This window comes from Myotis yumanensis, unplaced genomic scaffold (genome assembly GCF_028538775.1).
Source record: "Myotis yumanensis isolate MYYU_CA2020_CCGP unplaced genomic scaffold, mMyoYum1.0.hap1 SCAF_20, whole genome shotgun sequence".
In the NCBI taxonomy this organism is placed as follows: domain Eukaryota; kingdom Metazoa; phylum Chordata; class Mammalia; order Chiroptera; family Vespertilionidae; genus Myotis; species Myotis yumanensis.
In genome coordinates, this window is record NW_027223771.1 from 209,850 (window position 1) to 236,714 (window position 26,865).

The 26,865-nt window shown below is 48.4% G+C and overlaps 2 protein-coding genes across 3 annotated transcripts in view; both read left to right on the top strand.

Moving 5' to 3' along the window:
• BNC1 (basonuclin zinc finger protein 1) overlaps positions 1-6,218 on the top strand; it is a 42,462-nt gene extending 36,244 nt beyond the window's left edge. For both annotated transcript variants that reach the window (XM_070400420.1, XM_070400421.1), the window contains exon 5: positions 1,237-6,218. In XM_070400420.1, the coding sequence (XP_070256521.1) occupies positions 1,237-1,924 (688 nt within the window). In that variant the 3' untranslated portion in view covers positions 1,925-6,218. The remainder of the gene's footprint in view (positions 1-1,236) is intronic.
• A 13,014-nt stretch (positions 6,219-19,232) lies between these two features.
• HDGFL3 (HDGF like 3) overlaps positions 19,233-26,865 on the top strand; it is a 31,636-nt gene continuing 24,003 nt past the window's right edge. The window contains exon 1 of the mRNA XM_070400593.1: positions 19,233-19,584. Coding sequence (XP_070256694.1) covers positions 19,501-19,584 — 84 coding nt within the window. The 5' untranslated portion in view covers positions 19,233-19,500. The remainder of the gene's footprint in view (positions 19,585-26,865) is intronic.

Consider the following 26,865-nt stretch of genomic DNA (forward strand, 5'->3'; position numbering starts at 1 on the left):
ATGTTTCTCTTTGTCTTTCTCTCTCTCTCTCTTCACTCTCCCTAAAAATCAACGGAAAAAATATTCTTGGGTGAAGATTAACCAAAAAATAAAAAAGAAAAAGAAACAGGTGAAGTTTTAATCATGTGTTTTATTTCCGTCAGTCCATTCAAAGTATTCTGGTTTTATTATATGATACAGCCACACCGGCACTCCGCAGCCACATATGAGTGAGTGAGTAGCCACATATTTGTGACCAGTTATTCCCAGCGTCCCAGTCGAATGGGCCTAATTGAATTAGTGTAGCCATTCTTTCTTTCTTTTTTTAATATATTTTTACTGATTTCAGGGAGGAAAGGAGAGGGAGGGAGGGAGAGAGAGAGAGAAATGATGAGAATCTTGATTGACTGCCTCCTTCATGCCCCCTGCTGGGGATCGAGCCCACAACCTGGGCATGTGCCCTTGACCAGAATCGAACCCGGGACCCTTCAGTCCGCAGGCTGACGCTCTATCCACTGAGCCAAATCCTCTGGGCTAGCCATCTCTTTAGATCAGGTCCAGGAAGTTACCTGTCAATCAGACGGTGGAAACTGAAGGGAACCACATGTTCCCAGGCCCCTGACTTTCCCACGAATGCTAACTTCTGACAAGCGGCGAACAGCAGTGGGCCGGTGTCCACTAGACTCCCGTTGCATCCCACGCCCCTGTCATCACTTCTCACATGCCGCAGGTTTTTTTCTGGCATCTGCCTAGTGTCTCCCCTCAGAATGAGGACTGTTTTTAAAACAACAGCTCAAGCCCTAGCCAGTTTGGCTCAGTGGATAGAGCGTCAGCCCGTGGAGCAAAGGGTCCCGGGTTTGATTCCGGTCAAGGGCATGTACCTCGGTTGCAGGCTCCTCCTCAGCCCAGGCCCTGGTCAGAGTGTGTGCAGGAGGCAACCAGTCGATGTGTTTCTCTCACATGGATGTTTCTCTCTGTCTTCCCCTCTCTCTTCCACTCTCTCTAAAAGATTAATGGAAAACTATCCTCAGGTGAGGATTAGCAAAATAAATAATCTATAATAATAAAAGCATAATATGCTAATTAGACTGGACAGCTGAAAGACTTTCCAGATGTCCTTCTAGACAACCTCCTGGATGAAGCCAGGGCTGCAAGGGCCGAGGGCAGCTGCGAGGGCTGAGACCCTTGCACGAATTTCGTTAATAAATAAACAAACAACAGCTCGATTCGTTTCTAACCATCTTTTCACTCTTGCAGACACAGTTCAAACCTAAACCTCCACCAAAAAGTATTGGCCCAGGAAGCACTGGAGAGCGGCGAAGACCATATCCGCGCAGCGTACCTTCTGAAAGACGTGGCTAAGGAGGCCTATCCGGACGTGGCTTTCACGCAGCAAGCCTCCCAGACGTCTGTCATCTTCAAGGGCACCAGCCGCATGGGCAGCCTGGTTTACCCCATAGCCCAGGTGCACAGCGCCGCCCTGGAGAGCTACACCTCCGGCCCGCCGGGCGAAGGCACCATCCTGGACCTGAGCGCTACCTCGAGCATGAAGTCGGAGAGCAGCAGCCATTCCTCCTGGGACTCCGACGGGGCGGCGAGCGAGGAGGGCGCCGGGCTGATGGAGGACAGCGACGGGAACGGCGAAGGCGCCGGCCTCGTCCCCGGGGAGGATGAGTACCCCATCTGCGTCCTGATGGAGAAGGCCGACCAGAGCCTGGCCAGCCTGCCTTCCGGGTTGCCCATCACGTGTCACCTCTGCCAAAAGACGTACAGCAACAAAGGGACCTTCCGGGCCCACTACAAAACCGTGCACCTGCGCCAGCTGCACAAGTGCAAGGTGCCCGGCTGCAACACCATGTTCTCGTCTGTGCGCAGCCGCAACAGACACAGCCAGAATCCCAACCTGCACAAAAGCCTGGTCTCCTCCCCCAGTCCCCTCCAGTAGCAAGGTGGGAAACGCAAGGGCATTGTTTCTGGGGGAGAAGGTAGGACAAGGGTCTGTTTCGGGCTTTACCACCATTCGGGACAAGCCAGGCCAAAAAGCATTGGCGCTGACTTTCTGGTCTTCGGCTGCGGGATGAGCGGGGTGTTGACGTGGGGCAGCCTTTCCTATCATTTGTCCTCAGCCCCGGGTGTTTTTCACTGACAACGATGCAAACGTGCAGAAATGCAGTTTTTCCCAGCTCTGTTGACACGTTCCCTGGTAGATCTCTGGGCCTGCAGATTGCCGTCAGGGGCCCCGGGCCCGGAGGCGGCTTGGAGGGAGGCTGGCTGGATTTCGGGTGGATTGAGTATCCCGGGGGAAGCCGGCTGTCACCATGGGTGAGGAACCAGCCCCCTAGAGATTCCATTTTTTTTTTTTCAGTTCCTGCTTTCATGAGTCTGAAACCCAGATTTCAGTTTGGGAGCAGGACTTTCGGAGACAGTCCCTCCGTTTGGAGTGGAAAATCGCCTCCCCCCACCCCCACACAAAGGTCTCACGTGTTACTCTCGGGGGAGCTCTCAGAGGAGGCCGGTTGGCCCCCAACGCCCGGGAGCGGAATGTTACCGAGGATGTTAGTTCTCGCTCTGTAACACGCATTCGAGAAGCTGGGGACGGGGGAGACCATGCACTTAAAAATAGCAGTCTTCGATTTAATTTAAGATAATTTTGATGATATTTAATTTGTGTTTATATATGTGAGTATAAGGGGTGAGTGCAGACATGTCACAGTGTGATTTGGTGGGCGGGGGGGAGAGGGGGCGTCTCGATCGGAAGCAGGAGTGATGACCCTAACAGTCAAACCCACTGCCTGTCTTCACTGGGGGGAAGTTAAGAGTCTGCTCCCGGCGCTGCCCTGCGAATGGGCGCAGGCGTGACTCGGCAGGACCGTTTGTGTATATATTTTTGACCCAAGCGTTTAGAGAGTGTGGTTTGGAGGGTGGGTGTGCATTGTCAGTATCCCCGGATCCCTCCGTCTCCATCCTTTATAGACCTGTAAGATTAGGGGGAACTTCCGGAGTTCCATGGTAGAAAGAAAAGTAGGATGTTACTGCCATACTATGTGTCTTAATATTTAACTTATTCTGAACTATAGTCCACGCTGTTGTACACCTTTGCTGTTGGAGACAGGAAGCATGATCGGTCCCATCTGGTGAAATTCGGCGTTTACAGTTCTCTAAAAGCCCGAGGTAGGGAAAAAGAAGTCAGTTTCATATGAAGACTTCAAGTCCACCGTCTTTGAAAGTTATGGTTGCTTTAAGTAATGAAAAACATCCTTAGAGAGAATTGGGGGTGGTGAGAGAGGGTATTCCCGTGGCCTAAAGGTGAAAGAAGCCAACAAGCTGTTACTGATTTATGTCAACGTTTAAAAATAAATAAATGTGACAACTTCAGACTTGTCTGTGCTTAAAGGGAGATGTATTGTTCATCGGTTTTGTGACCCAGCTGTTCAATATTCCAGGTTTCCCAAAATGGAAAAAAAAAAAAGTGTATACAAGTGAGTTTTCTATGATTTAATAAAAATATATGGCATACTTTTTGTTTAAGAAGACGAACATTTTGTAAAGCCAGTTTTGTTTTACATGGGCTGCTTGTTGTGTGGGTGCTAGTGGTCACACACACACTCACACACACACACACACACACTCACACTCTCACACACTCACACACTCACACACACACCATGAATCTTACAGAGCTGAAAACCCAGGGGGGCTGGAGGGCTGGCCCTCAGATCAGTAACTTCTGCCACCTCAACACAGGAACGGCAGCAATTCCTGAGGTCCAAAGAAAGGAAGTGGTGCCCTTGGTCGGTTTGGCTCAGTGGCTAGAGCGCTGGCCTGCGGACTGAAGGGTCCCGGTTTGATTCCGGTCAAGGGCACGTACCTCAGTTGCAGGATCCTCCCCAGCCCAGGCCCTGGTTGGGGCTCGTGCAGGAGGCAACCAGTCGATGTGTTTCTCTCACATCGATATTTCTCTCTGTCTTTCCCTCTCTCTTCCACGCTCTATAAAAATCAATGGAGCCCAGCTGGCATGGCTCTGTGGTTGAGCATCGACCTATGAACCAGGAGGTCACGGTTCGATTCCCAGTCAGGGCACATGCCCGGGTTGCAGGCTCGATCCTGTGTGGGGCGTGCAGGAGGCAGCCAATCCATGATTCTCTCTCATCATTGATATTTCTCTCTCCCTCTCCCTTTCTCTCTGAAATAAATTTAAAAAATACATTTTTTAAAAATCAATGGAAAAATATTGAGTGAAGGTTAAAAAATAATTTATATTTATATATATAATATTTTTTAATGACATGTGTCTCTGTGGTGCACCCTGGTCCCTCTTGGGCCTTTCTCAGGCCTCACACCCATGCTCTCTCTAGGTCAGTCACGGCGAACCTATGACACGCGTGTCAGAGGTGACATGCGAACTCATTTTTTTGGTTGATTCTTCTTTGTTAAATGGCATTTAAATATATAAAATAAATATCAAAAATATAAATCTTTGTTTTACTATGGGTGCAAATATCAAAAAATTTCTATATGTGACACGGCACCAGAGTTAAGTTAGGGTTTTTCAAAATGCTGGCACGCCGAGCTCAAAAGGTTCGCCATCCCTGCTCTAGGGTGTCTCCTTCACCTCCACGACCTTGACTGTCTGCACCAGCAGGATCCTTGGAGCTGCCCTCTGGACTGTTATTGCATATCACGGAATAACCAACAGCTTCTCCAGCTCAACTTGTCCCAATTCAGTGTGTCATTTCCCTGACAATCCACCTTTCCCTCCTCCTGCTTCCTCCCATTGAGGGGTGGCGCCACCACCTGGCCAACTCACGCTAAACACCCGGGGCCGTCCCGGGTCTGGTTAAGAGCCAGCTCTTCCTGTCCCACTGTTCTTAGCTACTCCGCCTACTAGCCGGGTGGCTTCGGCCAAGTAACAGCTTCTCTGGGTCTTCCTCCTCCGCATTCGCCCCTCATCTGGGGCTTTCCTTGTGGCCTCGGCTGTCAGTTATGGACGAGAGGGGCCACAGGCTAACCTGACAAGCTCAGGGAAGGCCTGAGTGGCAGTCTTGCAAAGTAACCACAAAGGATGGTCTGAAATTAAAACTTGAACTAGCCGAAACCAATTTGGCTCAGTGGACAGAGCATCGGCCTGCCGACTGAAGGGTCCCAGGTTCGATTCCGGTCAAGGGCATGTACCTGGGTTGCGGACACATCCCCAGTAGGAGATGTGCGGAGGCAGCTGATCGATGTTTCTCTCTCATCGATGTTTCTAACTTTCTATCTCTCTCCCTTCCTCTCTGTAAAAAATCAATAAAATATATTTAAAAAAAAAAAAAAACTTGAACTAGCCCGGCCGGCGTGGCTCAGTAGTTGAGCATCGACCTATGAACCCAGGAGGTCAGGGTTCGATTCTGGTCAGGGCATATGCCCGGGATCCCCAGGGTGAGGTGTGCAGGAGGCAGCCGATCCAGGATTCTCTCTCATCGTTGATGTCTGTATCTCTCTTTCCCTCTCCCTTCCTCTCTGAAATCAATGAAAAAAATGTTTACAAAAAAAAAAAAAAAAACTTTAACTAAAAGCAGTTATGGTGGGTAGTCATGTCCTAGGCCGGCATTTTTCCTGACAAGGTCAATTTTTACTTAACTGAGCCTATTGTCTTTTTGCATCTAAGATAACACACCTATGAAATGTCTGAGTAACTTGTAACTTCCCTTTCCCCCTCCACAACCAAATGCGCCTGGGCACCAGGACAGAGACCATGAATTCCTTCACTGTTACTGTTATCACGTTAATTATTGATGTTAACTATCCTGCACCACCTAAGTAAAAGAAGTATGTGTCTATCGTTTTATTTTTTATCCACTCCCAGAGTTTTCCCAGCCTTGCTTTCTCCCACCTCCCTAATCTATCACCAATGGACTTCATGTAACACACTTACGTCTCCTCTCTTGATTGTAACGTCTAAATTTCAGTGGTTCTCAACCTGTGGGTCGTGACCCCTTTGGGGGTCGAATGACCCTTTCACAGGGGTTGCCTAAATACATCCTGCATATCAGATATTTACATTGCAATTCCTAACAGTAGCCAAATTACAGTTATGCAGTAGCAACGAAAATAATTTTATGGTTGGGGGGTCACCACAACATGAGGAACTGTATTAAAGGGTCGCGGCATTAGGAAGGTGGAGGACCACTGGACAAGGTGGGAGGCGGGTTAGAGATCAACCAAAGGAGTTGTCTGCATACATATTAGCATAACCAATGGACACAGACAATGGGGGAGTGGTGGCGGGAAGGGTTAATGGGGGCAGGGGAAGGAGACATATGTAAAACTTTAGACCAAAAAAAAAATCAATCAATCAATCAATAAACAAGGTGAAAAACCACCATTCTCCGGAGCATTATCCCAATCCTTTGAGATTCTGCTTCCAGCAATTGTCGACAGTTTGACTCAAAAAACTCACAAAAATTCTTTACAGGTTTGAATGTTTTTACGTTAACGCAATCCTTTCCAATCTGCAGAGCTTCAACTGACAGGCACGAACTGAGAACCCACCTACTGTGTGCCAAGCACTACTGAGTGTACAGCGGTGAGGTCAACATACAGGGTCCCTGCTCTGGTGGAATTTAGAGGCCAACCAAGGAGACAGATATGAAACCAAAAAATAAAAATAAATTATATGCACGGCCCGGCTTCGGTGGCTCAGTGGGTGAGCGTCAACCTATGAACCAGGAGGTCATGGTTCAATTCCCGGTCAGGGCACATGCCCGGGTTGTGGACTCAATCCCCAGTGTGGGGCGTGATGTTTCTATCTCTCTCTCCCTCTCCCTTCCTCTACGAAGTCAATAAAGATATATTAAAAGCAAACAAATAAACAAATTATACATGTGGAATTTCCAGAAGAGAGGTCTCTATTATCCACTTGCCAGCATCTCTCCTGGCCAGGCCCATCTGACTGAGAGCATGGGGTCATGACCTCTCCCCCTCAAGGTTGGCCACTCTGAGTCTCCCTCCCAGGTGTGTGGCTACAGAAAGGCAACTTAACTGTCAATTATCAACGCAACTCTGAGCCTCCAGCCTTGAGGCAGCATCTTCATTTATTTTAAATATATTTTTATTGATTTCAGAGAAGAAAGGAGAGGGAGAGAGAGACAGAAACATCAATGATCAGAATCATGGAATGGCTGCCTCCTGCACGCCCTCTACTGGGGATCAAGCCCGCAACCCAGGCATGTGCCCTTGACCGGAATCGAACCTGGGACCCTTCAGTCCTCAGGCTGACGCTCTATCCACTGAGCCGAACCGGCTAGGGCTGGCATCTTCATTTATATTCAAATTAACCTGAGCCTCCACTGCACACTTTGAGAAAACTGATCTCAGCAATCACTTACCCCATCAGCCTCAGAACATCAGAAAAGCATGGGCCTCCCAGATTCTGAGAGCATCCTTTCCAATCTGCAGACCTTCAACTGACAGGTGAAAACTAGCTTTTTGGCCTTAAACATAAGGATCAGACAATATCTACTCCTCTAATCAAGCTCTCAAAAACTATTTACTTTAGTCCTAGCCAGTTTGGCTCAGTGAATAGAGCGTCAGGCTGTGGACTGAAGGGCCCTGGACAACCACTAATCTACTTCCTGCCTCCATGGATTTGCTTATCCTATTTAATAAAAGAGAAACATGGTAATTAGCCATACATCCGCTACCCTTCCCATTGGCTAATCAGGGCGATATGCAAATTAACTGCCAGCCAAGATGGCAGCCGGAAGCCAGACAGCTTAAAGCTAACAGGAGGCTTGCTTGCTTCAGTGACGGAGGACTCCAACGTTCCTTGCCTGACTTGCCAGCCTCTCAGCTGCAACTCTAAGCAACTATGTTGCAAATATAGAAGCTAAACAAAGCCCCAGAAACCTGCTTTAGTCAGCTGGGCTTCAGCCAGCCAGACTGCAACATTGTATCAAATACAGAAGGTAAACAAAGACCAGAAACCTGCTTTCAGCAGCCGAGGTCTCATAGCTGGAGCCTAGCCTCAGAGCTAAAGCTGGCCCAGAATAAAAAAAAAAAAAGAAAAAAAGGACAGGTTGGGAGCTTCAGTCACCCACCAGCCTGAAAACGGCCCTCAGCTCCTCACCCAGACTGGCCAGGCACCCCAGTGGGGACCCCCACCCTGAAGGGTGTGTGACCAGCTGCAAACAGCCATCATCCCCTCATCCAGGCTGGCCAGGCACCCCAGTGGGAACCCCCACACTGATCCAGGACACCCTTCAGGGCAAACCAGCTGGCCCCCACCCGTGCACCAGGCCTCTATCCTATATAGTAAAAGGGTAATATGCCTCCCGGCACCGGGATCAGCGTGACAGGGGGCAGCGACCAAGCTCCCAAATCGCCCTGCAGCTCTGTGTGTGACGGGGTCGGGGCCACAACCTCCCTATCCACCCTGCTCTGTTCGTGACAAGGGAAGGCGCCCCAACCCACTGATCACCCTGCAGCTCTGTGTGTGACAGGGTGCGGCACCCCAACCCCCGATCGGCCCTGCTATGTGTGTGACAGGGTGCAGCGCCCCAACCCCCTGATTGGCCCTGCTCTGTGGGTGATAGAGGGCGGCGCCCCAACCCCCTTCTCCCCCATGGACCCTGCTCTGTGTGTGATGGGGTAGAGCCATAACCTCCCCATCGGCCCTGCCCTGAGTGTAACAGGGGGCAGTGCCCCAACTCCCCTATTGGCCCTACTCTGTGAGTGACAGGGGGGAGCTCCTCAGCCCCCTGATCGGCCCTGCTCTGTGCGTGACATGGGGGAGCTCCCTAACCCCCTGATGGGCCCTGCTCTGTGCGTGACAGGGGAGAGCTCCTCAACCCCCCGATTGGCCCTGCTCTCTGTGTGACAGGGGGGAGCTCCCCAACCCCCTGATCAACCCTGCTCTGTGCGTGACAGGGTATGGAGCCCCAACCCCCCTGATGGGCCCTGCTCTGTGCATGACATGGGGCAGCGCCCCAACCCCCTGATCGGCCCTGCTCTGTGCGTGACAGGGGGTGGAGCCGTAACCTCCCTATCGACCCTGCCTTGAGTGTGATGGGGCGGTGCCCCAACCCCCCAATCAGCCCTACCCTGAGCGTGACTAGGGGTGGCATCGCAACCTCCCGATCCGCCCTGCTCTGTGCATGACAGGGAGCGGTGCCCCAACTCCCCAATCGGCCCTGCTCTGAGCCCGACCAGGGGCTGCACCTAGGGATTGGGCCTGCCCTCTGCCACCTGGGAGCAGGCCTAAGCCAGCAGGTCGTTATCTCTCGAGGGGTCCCAGACTGTGAGAGGGCACAGGCTGGGCTGAGGGACCCCCTCCCCCCCCCCCGCAAGTGCACAAATTTTTGTGCACCAGGCCTCTAGTCTATACTAATAAAAGAGAAACATGGTAATTAGCGTACGACCACTACCCTTCCCATTGGGTAATCAGCATATCCTTATGCAAATTAACTGTCAGCCAAGATGGTAGCCGGCAGCCAGGCAGCTGGAAGCAAACATGAGGCTTGCTTGCTCCAGCGACTGCGGACTCCAACATTCCCCGCCTGACTTGCCGGCCTCTGAGCTGGCAGTTTGAAACATTCTAACAAATATAGAAGCTAAACAAAACCCCAGAAACCAGCTTTCAGCCGGCAGGGATCTCAGAGCTGGAGTTATACATTGTTTCGATTATAGAACCCAAACAAACCAGATACCTGCTTTCAGCAGAGCCAGAGCTAAAGCTGGCCCAGAATAAAAAAAAAAGAAAAAGAAAAAGAAAAAAAAGGAGCGGTTGGGAGCTTCAGTCAACAACTGCCAGCCTGAAAGCAGCCCTCAGCCCCTCACCCAGACTGGCCAGGCACCCCAGTGGGGATCCCCACCCTGAAGGGTGTGTGACCAGCTGCAAACAGCCATCATCCCCTCATCCAGGCTGGCCAGGCACCCCAGTGGGGACCCCCACCCTGATCCAGGACACCCTTCAGGGCAAACCAGCTGGCCCCCAGGCCTTTATCCTATATAGTAAAAGGGTAATATGTCTCCCAGCACCGGGATCAGCAGAGCCGCGAGGCCTCTTGGCACTGGATCAGCACGACAGGGGCAGCGCCCAAACCCCCTGATCGCCCTGCGGCTCTGTGTGTGACAGGGTGCGGCGTCCCAACCCCCTGATCGGCCCTGCTCTGTGTGTGACAGGGTAGAGCCATAACCTCCCCATCGGCCCTACCCTGAGTATGACAGTGGCGGCGCCCCAACCCCCTGATCGGCCCTGCTCTGTGGGTAATAGAGGGCGGCGCCCCAACGCCCTGATCCGCCCTGCTCTGTGTGTGACAGGGGGCAGTGCCCTAACTCCCCTATCGGCCCTACTCTGTGCGTGACAGGGGGCAGCGCCCAACCCTCTGATGGGCCCTGCTCTGTGTGTGACAGGGTACGGAGCCCCAACACCCCTGATGGGCCCTGCTCTGTGCGTGACAGGGGGTGGCGCCACAACCTCCCCATCGACCCTGCCTTGAGTGTGACGGGGCGGCGCCCCAACTCCCCAATCAGCCCTGCTCTGAGCCCGACCAGGGGCTGCACCTAGGGATTGGGCCTGCCCTCTGCCACCCGGGAGCAGGCCTAAGCCAGCAGGTCATTATCTCCCAAGGGGTCCCAGACTGCGAGAGGGCACAGGCCAGGCTGAGGGACCCCCCCCCCCCCGAGTGCACAAATTTTTGTGCACCGAGCCTCTAGTATGTATTATAAAAGGCTAATCTGCAAAGTGTCCCCTCAGGAGTTCAATTGGGAGAACAGAAGTTCAATTGCTCACTATGACATGCACTGACCACCAGGGGGCAGTGCAGACTGTGGCAGGCGACCAGCGGAGGTGGGGCACTGAGGGAGCAAGGGAAGGAGGAGGCGAGGAGGTGGGAAGGTGGGGAGGCAGGGGGAACCTCCCGTTGGCAGCACATGGGTGGTTGCTAGCCAGGCCTAGCGACCTGATCTGTGCATGGATTTCATGCACTGGGCCTCTAGTCGTCATATAAATGTAATTATACAATATGTGGCCTTTTGCATCTGGTTTCCTTTACTTAGCATAATGTTTTCAAGTTTAATCCATCCTGTAACATATATCATTTCTTCTTCTTTTTTTTTAATATATTTTATTGATTTTTTTTACAGAGAGGAAGGGAGAGAGATAGAGAGTTAGAAACATCGATGAGAGAGAAACATCGATCAGCTGCCTCCTGCACACCTCCTACTGGGGATGTGACAGCAACCAAGGTACCTGCCCTCGACGGGGATCGAACCTGGGACCTTTCAGTCCACAGGCCGATGCTCTAACCACTGAGCCAAACCAGTCAGGGCATATCATTTCTTCTTATGGCTAAATAATATTGTGTTGTATGGATATACCATGTCCCTTTTAACTTGTTTTTTGATTCATCAGCTGATGGGCATTTGAGTGTTTTCCACTCTTTGGCTGTTATGAATAATAATGCTGCCCTAGCCGGTTTGGCTCAGTGGATAGAGCATTGGCCTGTGGACTGAAGGGTCCTGGGTTCAATTCCAGTCTAAGGGCACATGCCCAGGTTGCAGGCTCAATCCCCAATAGGGGGCGTGCAGGAGTCAACCAATCAATGATTCTCTCTCATCATTGATGTTTCTCTCTCTCCCTCTCCCTTCCTCTCTGAAATCAATAAAAATATATATTTGTTAATACTATATAATAAAAACCTAATATGCTAAGTGTCCGACTGTTCATTTGACCATTCGACCAATCGCTATGACATGCACAGGCCACCAGGGGCACACGCTCCAACTGGTAGGTTAGCTTGCTTCTGGGGTCCAGCTGATCAGGACTGGGCAAGACTGGCTGGACATTCCCTGGAGCCCTCCCGTGGTCCCTCCCCCTGCCACCGGCCGGACCCAATGGACCACGATCGGAACTGGGTGAGACGAGCCGGATGAATTCGTGCTCATGGATTAAAAGTAAAGCATTTTTGTTTTATATAAATAAGGTATTTTATAATTAAAGGAAAAAATGGATGAATCCGTGCACCAGGCCAGTTTCGGCCTGATCCCCACAGGCCAGGCTGAGGGACCCCACAGGTGTGCAATTGCACCGGGCCTCTAGCTTTAAATAATAATAATGCTGCTATGAACATTTGTGTACAAGTTATTGTGTGGACATGTTTTCACTTCACTTGGGTAGATACCTAGGAGTGGAATTGCTGGGTGGTGGGTTAACTGTAGTGTTCGACTTTTTGAAGAACCGCCTGTTTTCTTAATCACTGATTCTCAAACATATTTGCAGATTGGCATTTCAGATTGCTGGTGAATGGTGCCCTCTGCTGGAATTTCTTGGTTATTGCGATTGCCGTTGTACATTTCTCTGGACTCATGTCAGACCTAGGAAATGTGTGTGGAAATTCCCCTTGTGTACCATCCATGTCCTCCAGCTCCACGGCTAGCTGGAAAAAAAACATGTTTCTTGAGTGTTCTTTCTTTTAATATATTTTTATTGATTTCAAAGAGGAAGGGAGAGAGAGAGAGAAAGAGAGAGAGAGAGAGAAACATCAATGATGAGAGAGAATCATTGATCGGCTGCCTCCTGCACGCCCCCTACTGGGAATCGAACCTTGACCTCCTGGTTCATAGGTCGATGCTCAGCCACTGAGCCATGCCGGCTGAGCTCTCGAGTGTTCTTAAGCCTGCTTCCTGGAGGTATGATATCTCATTGTGGTTTTTATTTGCATTCCCTGATAATTAATGATATTGAGCACCTTCTCATATACCTATTGGCTATTTGCATATCTTCTTGGGAAAAATAGCCCTTGACAATTTTTTCATTTACTTATATAACACCTTATTTATATAAAACAAAAATGCTTTACTTTTAACTTTAAACTTTATAAGACATTTTCATGAAAAAAAATATATTTGCCATTCAAACATAAAATGTCCATTTTAGGCGAAGGGAAATAATTAGTACTATATAGTACATGGTACATCTAGACCAGTGGTTCCAACCTTGTTTTGGCCATGCCCCAGCTAGGCATCTCTAAAGTCCTGATCTCCCCCCACCCCTTGACTTATCATTCTTATTATTCAAAAAGTGAACTCCTATTCATGTAGAGGAAGCCTAAAAGGCCATTAACTTGGTCTAAACAAGCTTCTAAAGAACATGGCATCCATGAAAGAAAAATAAAAGAACGAAAGAACAGTTGAAGGACTGAGGAAGAAATCACTAAGAAATTGTTAAAATAATAATAATATGAAGTGATATAAAAAATATCAAATAAAGTTTTAAAACAGAATAGAGAACTCAAATGCATAAATGTCACAATATACATTTATATACTGTATGTGAGGCCCCTAGAACCATAAAAAATGCAAAAAATCACTTAATAATTCATTCTCGAATTGCCCCCCTTAAAAATCAAATTGCCCCCCCCCATGGGGCGTGTGCCCCATGTTGGGAACCACTGATCTAGACAAATATAGACATATACACAGTAAGATTTGTTTTAATGTTTAGTATTGTGACATGTTCTTCAGCCACCCTGTGCTAAGTCATGCCAGACTCAAGAATTGTAATATGAAAATTAGTCCTGCCTGGAAAAGATATTTTGTTACACAAAAATGTGTTGTATGCAAGCTATCAGAGGATTTGACGAGCTAATTGTTCATTTCTCTTCGCTAACCCTGTCTCCCACTCAGATCCCCACGTTCCCAGCCCTCAGGATAGCCACACCAGCAACAGAGCCGTCCCCAAACCAGGATTTCATTTTTGGGGTGTAATTGTCCATTTGTTCTAGCAGTTCCTAAGAGAACTATGTTGAAATCTCCTGCTGTAATTGTGAATTTGTCTCTTCTCTTTTATTCCTGCCAATGTTTTGCTTTATGTATTTTGAGGCAATGTGATTCATGGATACAAGTTAAGTATTTTATTTCCTTCTGGTGAATTGCCTCTTTTATTTTGTTCTTAATGTTTTTATTGATTTCAGCGAGAGGGAGAGGGGAGAGAGAGGAACATCGATGGGCTGCTTCCTGCACGCCTCCTACTGGGGATCGAGCCTACAACCCGGGCATGTGCCCTTGACCGGGAATCGAAGAGGTGTCCTCCTGGAGCATGAGACAATGCTCAACCACTGAGCTACACGGGCTAGGTTACCCCTTTATTTTTATGTAATGCCTCTTGATAGCAAATTTCTCATCTGCGGCACTGTTGACATGCTGGGAGGCATCCTTCTTTTATTGGGTTGGGCACTGCGGAGTGCTGTCCTGTGCACATCCTGGTAGGATGTTTAGCAACATCCTTGTTCTCTGCCCACTAGATGCAATAGCATCCCCACCCCCAATCATGACCCTCTAAAGCAGGGGTCCTCAAACTACGGCCCGCGGGCCACATGCAAATTAAAATATTGTATTTGTTCCCGTTTTGTTTTTTTTACTTCAAAATAAGATATGTGCAGTGTGCATAGGAATTTGTTCATAGTTTTTTTTTAAACTATAGTCCGGCCCTCCAACGGTCTGAGGGACAGTGAACTGGCCCCCTGTTTAAAAAGTTTGAGGACCCCTGCTCTAAAGTATCTCTAGAGCCCTAGCCGGTTGTGTCAGCCTGAGGGACTGAAAGGTCCCAGGTTCGATTCCAGTCAAGGGCACATGCCCAGGTTGCAGGCTCGATCCACAGTAGGGGGCGTGCAGGAGGCAGCCAATCAATGATTCTCTCTCATTGATGTTTCCATCTCTCTCTCCCTTCCTCTCTAAAATCAATAAAAATATACTTTAAAAGAAAAAGTATCTCTAGATAGTGCCAAATGTCCACAGGGGGGCAAAAGCCTGCCTGGTGGAGAGCCACTCCTCTATAGGAATGCTTTGTGCCTTAAATTCTCTTTTGTTTGCCCTAGCTGGTTTGGCTCGAGCGTCAGCCTGCGGACTGAAGGGTCCTGGGTTCGATTCCAGTCAAGGGCATTTACCTCGCTTGCAGGCTCCCGACCCTGATTGGAGGGCATGCAGGAAGCAACCAATCGATACGTTTCTCTCACATCAGTGTTTCTCTCTGTCTCTCCCTCTCCCTTCCACTCTTTTATTATTATTATTATTATTATTATTATTATTATTGATTTCAGAGAGGAAGGAAGAGAGAAAGAGAGATAGAACCATCCATGATGAGAGAGAATCATTGATCGGCTGCCTCCTCCTCCTACACTGCCCCCACTGGGAATCGAGCTCACAACCTGGGCATGTGCCTTGACCAGGAATCGAACTGTGACCTCCTGATTCATAGGTGGATGTTCAACCACTGAGTCACAGTGGCTGGGCCCTTCCACTCTCTTTAAAAATCAATTTTAAAAAAATATACTTGGGTGAGGATTTAAAGACACACACACACACACACACACAATGATGTCTTTCATCTACCATAGTTTTAAAAAAATTCTCTCTTGTTTGATATTAGTAAAGGCACTTTCTATCAGTCATTGCAAGTTTTTAATACCCTTGCTCGAGATACGCCGCTTGTAAACATAAGGTTGACTATCTTTTTAATCCAGACAGTCTTTTAGTTAGAACTGGAGTATGTGTTCCTTTTACCTTTAATGTGATCATTGATATGTTGGGGTTTGACATCTGTGTGTGTGTGTGTGTGTGTGTGTGTGTGTGTGTGATTAACACCAAATTTTTCTGACTCCCTTTCCACAACTCCTTTCATTACATCAGTAAACCAACAAAGATAACAGTATCAACTGACATTTAATGAACACTTACTATGTGCCAGGCACTGTTTCTAAGTGCTTTTTGTGTTTTTTTTTTAAATATATTTTTATTGATTTCAGAGAGGAAGGGAAAGGGAGAAAGAGATAGAAACATCAATGATGAGAGAGAATCATTGATGAGCTGCCTCCTGCACGCCCCATACCTAGGATCGAGCCTGTAATCCAGGCATATGCCCCGACCGGGAATCGAACCGTGACCTTGTGCTTCATAGGTCAACGCTCAACCACTGAGCTATGCTGGCTGGGCTCTAGGTGCTTTATATGTGTCATACATAATTTTGGGTAGAGGAATAGATTTGGGGCACTTGAAGCATTGGGGCATTCTCTCTTTCTCTCTTCCTTCCTCTCTGAAATCAATAATAATAATAATAATAATAATAAAATAATAATCATGGAATGGGTGAATTGGTGAAAAAAGATTTGAAGGAACTGTGGGAGTTTTATTAAGAAGCTAAGTCAAGATATGAAAGGGGAAGGTGAAAACAGGACAGTCAACAAAATGTGTGGGTGTCTGTGAGTGAGAAGAAGACTGGCAAAAAAAAAAAAAAAAAAAAAAAAAATAGACCAGAGTCTAGGGAAAAAGAAGTAATAACCTAAAGGGATTTGAGGATGTGGAAAGCAAATGTGATCCAAAGAAGTTGGAATTATCATTATTGGTGAATGGAGTTCCTTCCAAGTTTCAGAAGTAAAATTAACGTGTGCTGCCCTAGCTGGCTTGGCTCAGTGCATAGAGCGTCAGCCTGCGGACTGAAGGGTCCCAGGTTCGATTCCAGCCAAGGACACATGCCTGGGTTTCGGGCTCAATCCCCAGTAGGGGGCGTGCAGGAGGCAGCCGATCAATGATTCTCTCTCATCATTGATGTTTCTATCTCTCTCTCCTTCTCCCCTTCCTCTCTGAAATCAATAAAGAAATATATATATTTTTAAAAATTAATGTGTGCTATTTTAACACAACAAATAGATTAGCTTTTGGGGCCACATTGACTAAAACGAAATACATCAGGCTCTTTTCGTGGTCTCAGTGGTATCTCTAAGCAGTGGTTCCCAACGTGGGGCACACACCCCACAGGGGGGCAACTTGATTTTTAAGGGGGGCAATATGAGAATGAATTCTTAACAGTCAATTTTTTGCATTTCTTATGGTTCCAGGGGGCCTCATATACAGTCTATCAATATATATGGTGACATATTTATGCATTTCAGTTCTCTATTCTATGTTTTGAAACTTTATTTGCCATTTTTCATATCACTTCATATTTTTTAATGATTTCTTAGTGATTTCTTCCTCAGTACTTCAGCTGTCCTTTCGTTCTTTCATTTTTCTCTCTCATGGATGCCATGTTCTTTGGAAGCTTGTTTAGACCAAGTGAATGGCCTTTTAGGCTTCCTCGTGAATAGTTCACTTTTTGAAGAATAAGAATTAAATGGGGGGGGTTACGGGGGGGAGACACATCAGGATTTTCAAGATGCTTAGGTGGAGCATGGCCAAAGAAAGGTTGGGAACCACTGCTCTAAAGGGTTCCTTATTATTTGTTAAATATTTGAATAGAGCATTGTTCTGGAATAGTCCCAGGAACGCCCTTTGCATAAAAGCGGAGGAACCAGTCTGAAAGTTCCGTCTGCCCCAAGGGCCACGGGGCACGGCTTCATTCCCAGCAAAACTGTGTAGACAAGGCTGTCTGCATCCAACCAGGCTGCAGGGATCGATGACCAGTCAGAGGGAGCCCAATAAGGGGACCCTATGTGCGAGCGTTCTTTTTTTTTTTTTTTATGTTTTTATTGATTTTACAGAGAGGATGGGAGAGGGGAAGAGAGATAGAAACATCCATGAGAGAGAAACAGCGATCAGCTGCCTCCTGCACACCCACTACTGGGGATCCAGCCCGCAACCAAGGTACTTAACTTTGACTGGAATTGAACCCAGGACCCTACAGTCCAAGGGGCCGATGCTCTATCCACTGAGCCAAACCGGCTAGGGCTGTGCTAGTGTTCTTAAGTGTCACTGGATAGGGCAGGAGAGGCAGGCAAATGACGTGTACTGAGCAGTCAACCAGGCTCAACGGAAAACCTACGCCAAATCCTAGGCTGCGAGAAATGTCCATATTCTCAAAATAACCAAACCCCAGCGGTTATCGGCTTTTGGCCTCTGTCTTCAACCACTCTACTGGTTCCTTCTCCTCATTACAAGTTCATATTTCTCCAATCTTGAAAGACCAGCTAGCCCTAGCCAACTAGCCGGTTTGGCTCAGTGGATAGAGCATCGGCCTGGGGACTGAAAGGTCCCAGGTTCGATTCTGGTCAAGGGCATGTACCTTAGTCATGCACCTGGGTTGTGGGCACATCCCCAGTAGGAGGTGTGCAGGAGGCAACTGATTGATGTTTCTCTCGAATCGATGTTTCTAACTTTCTATCCCTCTCCCTTCCTCTCTGTAAAAAATCTATAAAACATATATTAAAAAAAAGAAAATCACCCGATCGAGTCATAAGGAGACGCATTAATGGGCATTACTAAGGACACACACAATCCACAGGAAGTCTAGGGACTTGCAAGCCCCATCGCTGGGAGTCCAGCATGAAGGTACACGAGCAGGGGTGTACACACACACACACACACACACACACACACACACACACACACACACAGTCTTCCAGGGCCAGTGAGAAGGCAGACGATAGAAGAAACTTCGATAAAAAGGAGGGAGGGCAGGCAAGCCTAGAAGAGAGGACCGACCCGAACAAGGAGCACTGTACCTAGGAGCAGGCGAAGGCCACAGTGTCGGTTACCCCTCTGAGAGATGGGCCTGGGGTGCAAGAGGTGCCCTTCATCCACACGCAAAAGCACCTCGTGCAAAAGGCTGCCAGGGTTGGCAAGGAGTGACCCGCCAGAGTTCAGTCCCTTCCGCAAAACTCCCGGCTCTGCATCCCGGGCCTGAGGACACACAGCCACGAGTGGGCTCTGGGGTCCCGCAGAGCCGAGTTCGAATCCCGCCTGTGCCCTCCGGGGAGGGTCTCACTGCCCGGTCAAGGGCAGACCCGGGGCGGGGACCCGGCCAGGTCGCCGCGCGCAGAGCAGTGGCCTCTCCAGCGGCCCGATGGGCCCCGGGCCGGCCGCGCCCCCCGTGCCCGCCCGCGGGGGGCCGGGCGGGGGCCGTGGGGCTGGGGGCTCCCCGCGCGGCGCGGACGCGGAGGGGCGGCCGGGTGGTGATTGGCTGGGCCGCGCGGGCAGCTCGGGGCCGAGAACAAAAGAGCGCGGCGGCGGGCGGCCCCGGAGTCGGCGCTCCCGCCCGCCCGGCGCGGGCTCGGTGCTGGGAGGACGCGCCCACCGCCCGCCCGTTCCCCGCGCAGCGGCCGGCGCGCTCCGTGCCTGGGCGGAAGCGGCCGCGGACCGAGGGACTCGGCGCGGCGGGCGGGCGCGGGCGGGGCGGGGGCTGCGCGCGCGAGAACAATCATCCGATCGCGGCTGCGGCTGCCGCCCGAGGAGGGGCTCGGGGGAGGCGCGAGGCCGGCCCGCCGCGCCCGGAACCGGGAGGGACCTGGGAGGGGACCGGGAGGGAGGCCGGCAGCGGCGGCATGAGGCCGGCGGCGCGGCGGCCGTGAGCGCGCGGCGGCCGGACCGTGATTTGCGAGCCGCTGCGCCCCCCGCCCGCCCCGCTGCCGGTCGCCGTTGCCCCTCGTCGGAGCGGCCGCCCGCCCGCCCGAGGCCGCGAGGAGCGCGGCGCAGTCCGTCGGCCCGCGGGGGGGGGCGGCCTGCCGGCGTCTTCGCGGCGACCAAGGACGTCCGGGAAGGGGAGCGGCCGAGATGGCGCGCCCGCGGCCCCGCGAGTACAAGGCGGGCGACCTGGTGTTCGCCAAGATGAAGGGCTACCCGCACTGGCCGGCGCGGGTGAGTACGAGGCCGCGCGGGGCCCGCCCGCCCTCCATTTTCCCTCCATGATGGCGCGCCGCCCCCTTCCCCTTCGCCGTTCCCTTCCCGTCGCCTCACCGGCCTGCAGGCCGCCGCCCGGGAGCCCGGCGCGGAGGGGACCGCGGCCTGGGGCGCGCGGCGGGGGCGTCGGGGCGCGCGCGCGGCAAATGGCCGTCCGCGGGGCGGCGGCGGCGCGTCCTGGCGAGGCCGGGCGGTGTCACGGCGAGGCCAGCGGCGCCCGCTGGCAGCCGCTCACCCATCGCTCGGAGCATCCTCCGCCATCCGCGCTGGCGGAGCCGCCCCCGAGCGCGATGCCGGGGCCCCAGCGCGCCCATCCTCGTCCCGGGTCCGTGCCTCCCTGTTGGCCTCGTGCCTGCGGACCGACGCCCCCCGGCGCGGGCCGGCGGGGCCAGGGCGCCCCGAGCGCCTCTTCACCTCCATGTTGGTTTCAGGTCGCGGCTCCCAGACCGGGTCCCCGGCCTCCTCGCTGCGGCGCGCGGAGCTCCCCATCCCCGGCGGCGGCGGCGGGGGTGTCGCCGGGCGCCCTCCCTAGAAAGCATCGGCCTCTCCTACATGCGTGGCATTCGCCGTTTTTTTAGGAGGCCCTTTGCAGGAGGGCCGTGGGTGCTTTGTGTTTTCAGCCTAAACCCCTTTTATTTCCATTTTTTGTGATCGTTGTCAGTTTCTTGCTTGAAATAAGAAATAAGAGGGAAGAGGAAGGGTCAGGGCAACTTGGGGACCCGTGTTGGTGTCCTTGAGTGAGAGAACCGGACCTGGGGGGCATTGGGATCAATGCGAGTGTGAGCTCCAAAATGTTGTCTTGTGGTCAAGTGATGATAGAAGAAGAAAAAAAAAAAAGAAAGAGGGAAAATACACCCATTCAAAAAAGGAAGTGACATCATGGGTGACCAGACAGCGGTTTAGTAAAGTTGAAGTAGTGGGTGGACATAATCAAGTTGTTTGGGTTTGGGTTTGGGGTTTTGTTGGTTTTGGGTTTTTTAGGGGTTTTTTTTGGACTTAATGATTGTTAAAAGGGGGGGGGGGGGACGCTGGTATCTGATCTGGGCGCCTCATTTCAACGGTCTGACTATCCGTTTCTGAAAGAGAGAATTACCATCTCTAGGATTCCTTAACCTCAGATTTCAAGTGGGAAAAGGGTTCCTATTGGGGTTGCATTGGGCTGTGCCAGTAGCGTTTCCCCACCTCTGCACTGTGCGTGGTCCTTAAATAAGGCGCGGTTTTCCTGGTAGAACAGCTGGTGATGTGCATGGTATAGTGCCATGCTGCTTCAAGGGGCGAGATTTGTGACGTCAGGGGTTGTTCAGGGGATTCCTGAATGTATTTGTCCTGTAAGAAGTAAACAGCTATAGGGCACATGAGTGTACACATAGTCAAAAGTGAACTAAAGATTGTCATCCGCAGTTAGTCATTTCCATGTAACACAATGGCTTTCTGGGGTTTTTTAAATACATTTTTATGGATTTCAGAGAAGGAGGGAGAGAAACAGCAATGATGAGAGAGAATCATCGATTGGCTGCCTCCTGCACGCCCCCTACTGGGGATTGAGCCTGCAACCCAGGCATGTGCCCTTGACCGGAATCGAACCCGGGACCCTTCAGTCCGCAGGCCGATGCTCTATCCACTGAGCCAAACCAGCTAGGGCCACGATGGCTTTCTTTAATCTTAAGAGAAATATTCTCAGAGTCAAAAAGAAAATAGTCTTAACATTTCTTACCTTGGCCACCTATAGTTAATTTTGAAACAAAAAAGGTGCCACAGAAGTGGTCCTAGTTGTATATCTGGTTGTACATAAAATTCCTAGAAGTTAGTGTTCCAAACCAAGACAAACTGGGAAAGAAAATAAAAAAATAAAATCCATTGGGTTGTTAGATAAGATACAGTAAATACAGAAAAGAAAAATCTGTTTTCACATTTAACTTGAGCTCCTCAAGGAAAGGACCTAAGAGAGAGAGAGAGAGAGAGAGAGAGTGTGTGTTTTAGTGTGTTAGTTTATAGTGAGTGACATGTTGTAATTGCCAAGGAAAGGTAAAGGTTAGAAAAAGAAAAATTTTGCAGTCTCTAGGCTTTGCTAGTTGCAGTGCTGTGTGCTTCATATGTTTTTATTTTCATGCCAATCATATGAAACATTTCTCTCTATTTCACAAACCTAGCCATAGGTTTGTAGATGATATTATAAAGTACTAAATGGGAAAAAAAATCCTATTCAGATTTTGAATATTATCACTTCTTTTCTTTTTAATATATTTTTATTGATTTCAGAAAGGAAGGGAGAGGGGGAGAGAGAGAGAGAGAAACATGAATGATGAGGAAGAATCGTTGATCAGCTGCCTCCTGCACACCCCCTGTGGGGATCGAGCCCACAACCCTGGCATGTGCCCTTGACCGGAATTGAACCCAGGATCCTTCACTCCACAGGCTGGTGCTCTATCCACTGAGCCAAACCGGCTAAGGCAAATTATCACATCTTGTGAAGGCCAGTCATGTGGGGGTTCCATATGGCCCCAAGAAATCAAATCTAGGAGGAAACCCCTGAGGGAGGCAGATTTCAGCTTTCTCACAGCAGGAATGGAGAAGTGACTTCCCTGCTAGAGGGAAGACATCCAGTCCTGGGCAGCCCCTTGTGAGGAATGTGTGCCAAGAGGATTCAGAATTCTGTTAAACTTAAGTTGAATTCAGCTTGTACTGGGTTTCAGACTCAGACCTCGGGCCTGGTTTGTAATCTTCCTTAGTTTGCGTTTACTAGTCTAAAACAGGGACCATTAGCCCTGGCTGGTTTGGCTCAGTGGGTAGAGTATCGGCCTGCGGACTGAAGGGTCCCCATTTCGATTCCCCAAGGGCACATGCCTGGGTTGCAGGCTCAATCCCCAGTAGGGGGCGTGCAGGAGGCAGCCCATCAATGATTCTCTCTCATCATTGATGTTTCTATCTCTCTCTCTCCCTTCCTCTCTGAAATCAATAAAAATATATTTTAAAATTTTTTAAAAAATAAAATAGGGACCATTCTTACCTCAGATTTATTAGTATAGCAGTCAGTGGTACTTTAATGTTCCGAACTTTTTTCCTTTTGAGCTTCTCACTTTTCTCCTGTATCACTACACTTTTTGAAATTTTCAACTCTTGAGTAGATTTATCTTTTCTGACATCTTATCATGAAAAATTTTAAACAGAAAAGTTCAAGAATTGTACAGTGAACACTCATATACCTACCACCTAGGTTCTATAATTAACACTTGCTATACTTGTCTATCACATATCTGTTCCTCTATACATGCATCAGTCCATCCCATTTTAATGCATTTCAAAGTAAGTTGCAGACATCACTAGAATTTACTCCCAGACACTTTAGTATGCATATCATTAGCTAGAGGTCAATATTTTTAAGGTAAGATCTACATAGGCTGAAACACACCTTAGTGCACCATTCATTGAGCTTGACAGATGTATACACAGGTATAAGAACAAGCCCCTACCGGGATATAGAACAGTACCAACGCCCATGGAAGTTCCCTCATGCCTCTTCCCAGTTGATTCCCGCGCTCCTCTCTGTTCACATATTCTTATTTTTTTAAATACATAGTTTTTATTGATTTTTTTAACAGAGAGGAAGGGAGAGGCATAGAGAGTTAGAAACATCGATCAGCTGCCTCCTGCACACCTCCCACTGGGATGTGCCCGCAACAGAGGAACATGCCCTTGACCGGAATCGAACCTGGGTCCCTTCAGTCCGTAGGCCGACCCTCTATCCACTGAGCCAAACCAGTTAGGGCCACATATTCTTACTTTAACATTCAGTAGCAGCTGGCTGTTTTGAATAGAGTATATTTTATTGTATATGACTTTTAAAATTAGAAGTTCATTTATACATAAGGATTACCTAGCTAAATACTTTTGCTAAAACAAGGGGAGGGTCTGAACCCTCTTGATTGTGTACACTGTTGATTAAAAAAAAAAAATCAAGCATGCAACCCAAATATGTGTAAATTTACAATTATATCCACTTGTATTTGGTACTGTTATGTGCATTATAAAATCCAAAAAGAAACTAAAAGGGCCCTAGCTGGGTTGGCTCAGTGGATAGAGCGTCAGCCTGGGAACTGAAGGGTCGCAGGTTTGATTCTGGTCCAGGGCACATGCCCGGTTGCGGGCTCAATCCCCAGTAGGGGGCTTGCAGGAGGCAGCCGATCAATGGGTCTCTCTCATCATTGATGTTTCTATCACTCTCTCCCTTGTCTTTCCTCTCTGAAATCAATAAAAAATATATTTAATTTTAAAGAAGAAGCTAAAAGGGATGACATGATACAGTATTTTATGTTTTAAAATTCTTATTGGCAAAATATTAATATAATAGTCCATATTTTTTAAAGTGTTACTTTTTGGAATGTTTGGTTTGCTGCTTGTGAGATCTTTCTACATGGTCACAGTTTTTCTTTTCTAAAGAGATTTTTTACAATAGAACTGTCGGCTTGGCCTTCCTGGTTTGCTTGTGCTTACTTTATTAGTATTATATTTGTAGGACTCCTTTTAGCCACTCATTCATTTGGTACGAGTTCAGTAGAAGTAGATATTCCATAATTCTGGTCAACCAGCCACACACAAATGACAGTAAATCACGGTACGTCCAAAGTGAATAAATATAACCATCTGAATAAGGACTCTAGTGTCGTGTCAATTTATGTATTAAATAGTAGTAACATTTACTTTCTAGGTAAAAGAATAACAACCCCCCAAACTCTCAGGTTATCCCTGAGGTGTGAGCACTCTGCTTATGTTACCTCTGCTTTAAAAGATGAAAAATCAGTCTTAAAGCTCTTGTGTTTCAACTGAAGAAATTTTTTCAAATATATTTTTATTGATTTCAGAGAGGAAGGGAGAGAGAGATAGAAACATCAATGATGAGAGAGAATCATTAATTGGCTGCCTCCTGCATGCCCCCTACCGAGGATGGAGCCTGCAACCCGGGCATTTGCCCTAGACCGGAATCAAACCTGGGACCCTTCAGTATGCAGGCCAATGCTCTATCCTCTGAGCCTAACAGGCTAGGGCTGAAGAGCTTTCATAAATTTAAAAACTTTATATGAGAACTCTCAAACGATACAGTCGCTTTAGATAACTGGCCGGATCTACTATAGTTAAACCCATGTCTAGACTTAGCAGTCTATTCTAGTCATTTATCCACTAGAAATGAGTATTTATGCCCACTCAAAGACTTGTACAAAATGCTCATACATGGCAGCTTTATCCATAATAGATGACTGACAGCAACCCAGATGTCCATCAACACAAGAACAGATACACAAATATGAAGTATATTCATGCATTGGCATATCACTCAGTCATAAATGGTATGACTAGTGATGCCCACAAAAATATGGCTGAGTCTCAAAAATACAAGGTTGAAGGGAAAAAGCCAGACACAAAACAGTACGTTCTGTATAATTCCATAACATTCAAAAACAGGCCAAACTCATCAGTGATGATCGGGTTGTGGTAGGCGGAGGTGGGGTGGGGTACTGACTGGGAGGAGGCCTTGGGAATGTTCTGGATCTTGCTCTGGGTGGTAGTTACATGGGTGTGCACATATGTAAAAATGTATCCAGCTGCACATCTAAGACTTGTGTGCTGTCCTGTATGAACTCAATTTAAAAGCACACACTATCTATGAGGTGGGGAAAGAGAAGACTCTAATACTCCAAGCTGCTGCGTATATCAAGGTTTACCATTCTTAGCTTTCATGAGAAAACCATTTTCTTTAAGGCTTCAGTCCTTGCCAGGTTGCTGCTCATCATATTTTTGACCCAGCTTCACAACCTCTCACTCAATAAAACAATGAAGCATTAAACTTACCATTCTCTGACAGCTTGAAGAGCTGGACTTTTTACAATAATTTTTTAAAATATATTTTTATTGATTTCAGAGAGGAAGGGAGAGGGAGAGAGAGAGAAACTTCAGTGATGAGAGAGAATCATTGATTGGCTGCCTCCTGAATGCCCCGCATTGGGGATCGAGCCTGCAACCTGGACATGTGCCCTTGGCCAGAATCAAACCTAGGACCCTCTAGAAAACCAAGATTTAGTTTAAGAAAAATTCACCTAGAGCAGGCCGACGCTCTGTCCACTGAGCCAACTTGCCAGGGTGAAGAGCTGATCTTTTCTTGAACAGCTACTGTGACATGATTAAAATTAAACAAAGTGTTTCCATATCCTTTATTGATATAAATACTGATTGGAAATCCTCCATTCATGATCCATAGCACTTTGATTTTTTTTTTTTCTTTCAATAATAAATTCCTGGACTACGAGACCTTATTCCTAGAGATCAGGCTACATATTTTCAGGGCATCACTTGGGACTTGAATTATTTTTAATATTAATGTAAAGTAAGATGTTTATCATCTTCATTACTTTGGCCTGAGTCCAGAAAAGTCCATCATTGGTTCATTCCTCAGGTAGAGTGACAGGCCGCTCAGCCTTTGCCCCGGGGACTATATCCCTGTTGCCAAGGAACTGGCAACGTGTCTGGCTGTCTTCTGCTTTAATCCCGGAACAAATAGGCAACTTAAGCACTCACTACCAATATGTACCTTTCCCACTGCTCCCGTTTCAACCAGGTGAATCTGGATTTCTGGCACGTCCCCCTTGGAATGCCCGAATGACTACCGTTTCCCCATGATTTGGAAAATACTATTAATTCTCTGACGTCAGGTTCCTACCATATGAGACTGTGTTTTGATTCTTTTGGGAAAATGACTGGTGGTTTAAAAAAATTACATAAGACCTTATTGAACATGTCCATATGCATTAGGAAACATGATAAACTAATAAATCCAGTAACTATGATAGGGGAAGAACCCAGATGTTACTATTGGTTGGAGAAAGTTGTCTTCTGTTGTGGAAAAGTCTCCAGAGGTTAGATTAGAATCTTGTCCATTTGACACAGTGATTAGGCCACTGCAAAAAGGCTTCCTCGTCGTTTCATGCAATGCCACCAAAAGCATGGTTTGTGGGCTGTTACCTAAATAGACACAGAAATTGAGAGTAAGAGTTTAGACGGTTTTTTAGCAACGTAACTGTGTTTGCAAATCTAGTAATTTAAAAAATGAGGCTTACATTTTGTATGTCTTTTTATTTTTCTACTAATTCATCTTCAGTATATTTTATAAAAATGTCAGCCTGTCACAAATTAGAAATTTAAAAAAAAAATAAAAACTAGTCCTTTACCACAGATAGAGAAGTACTGACT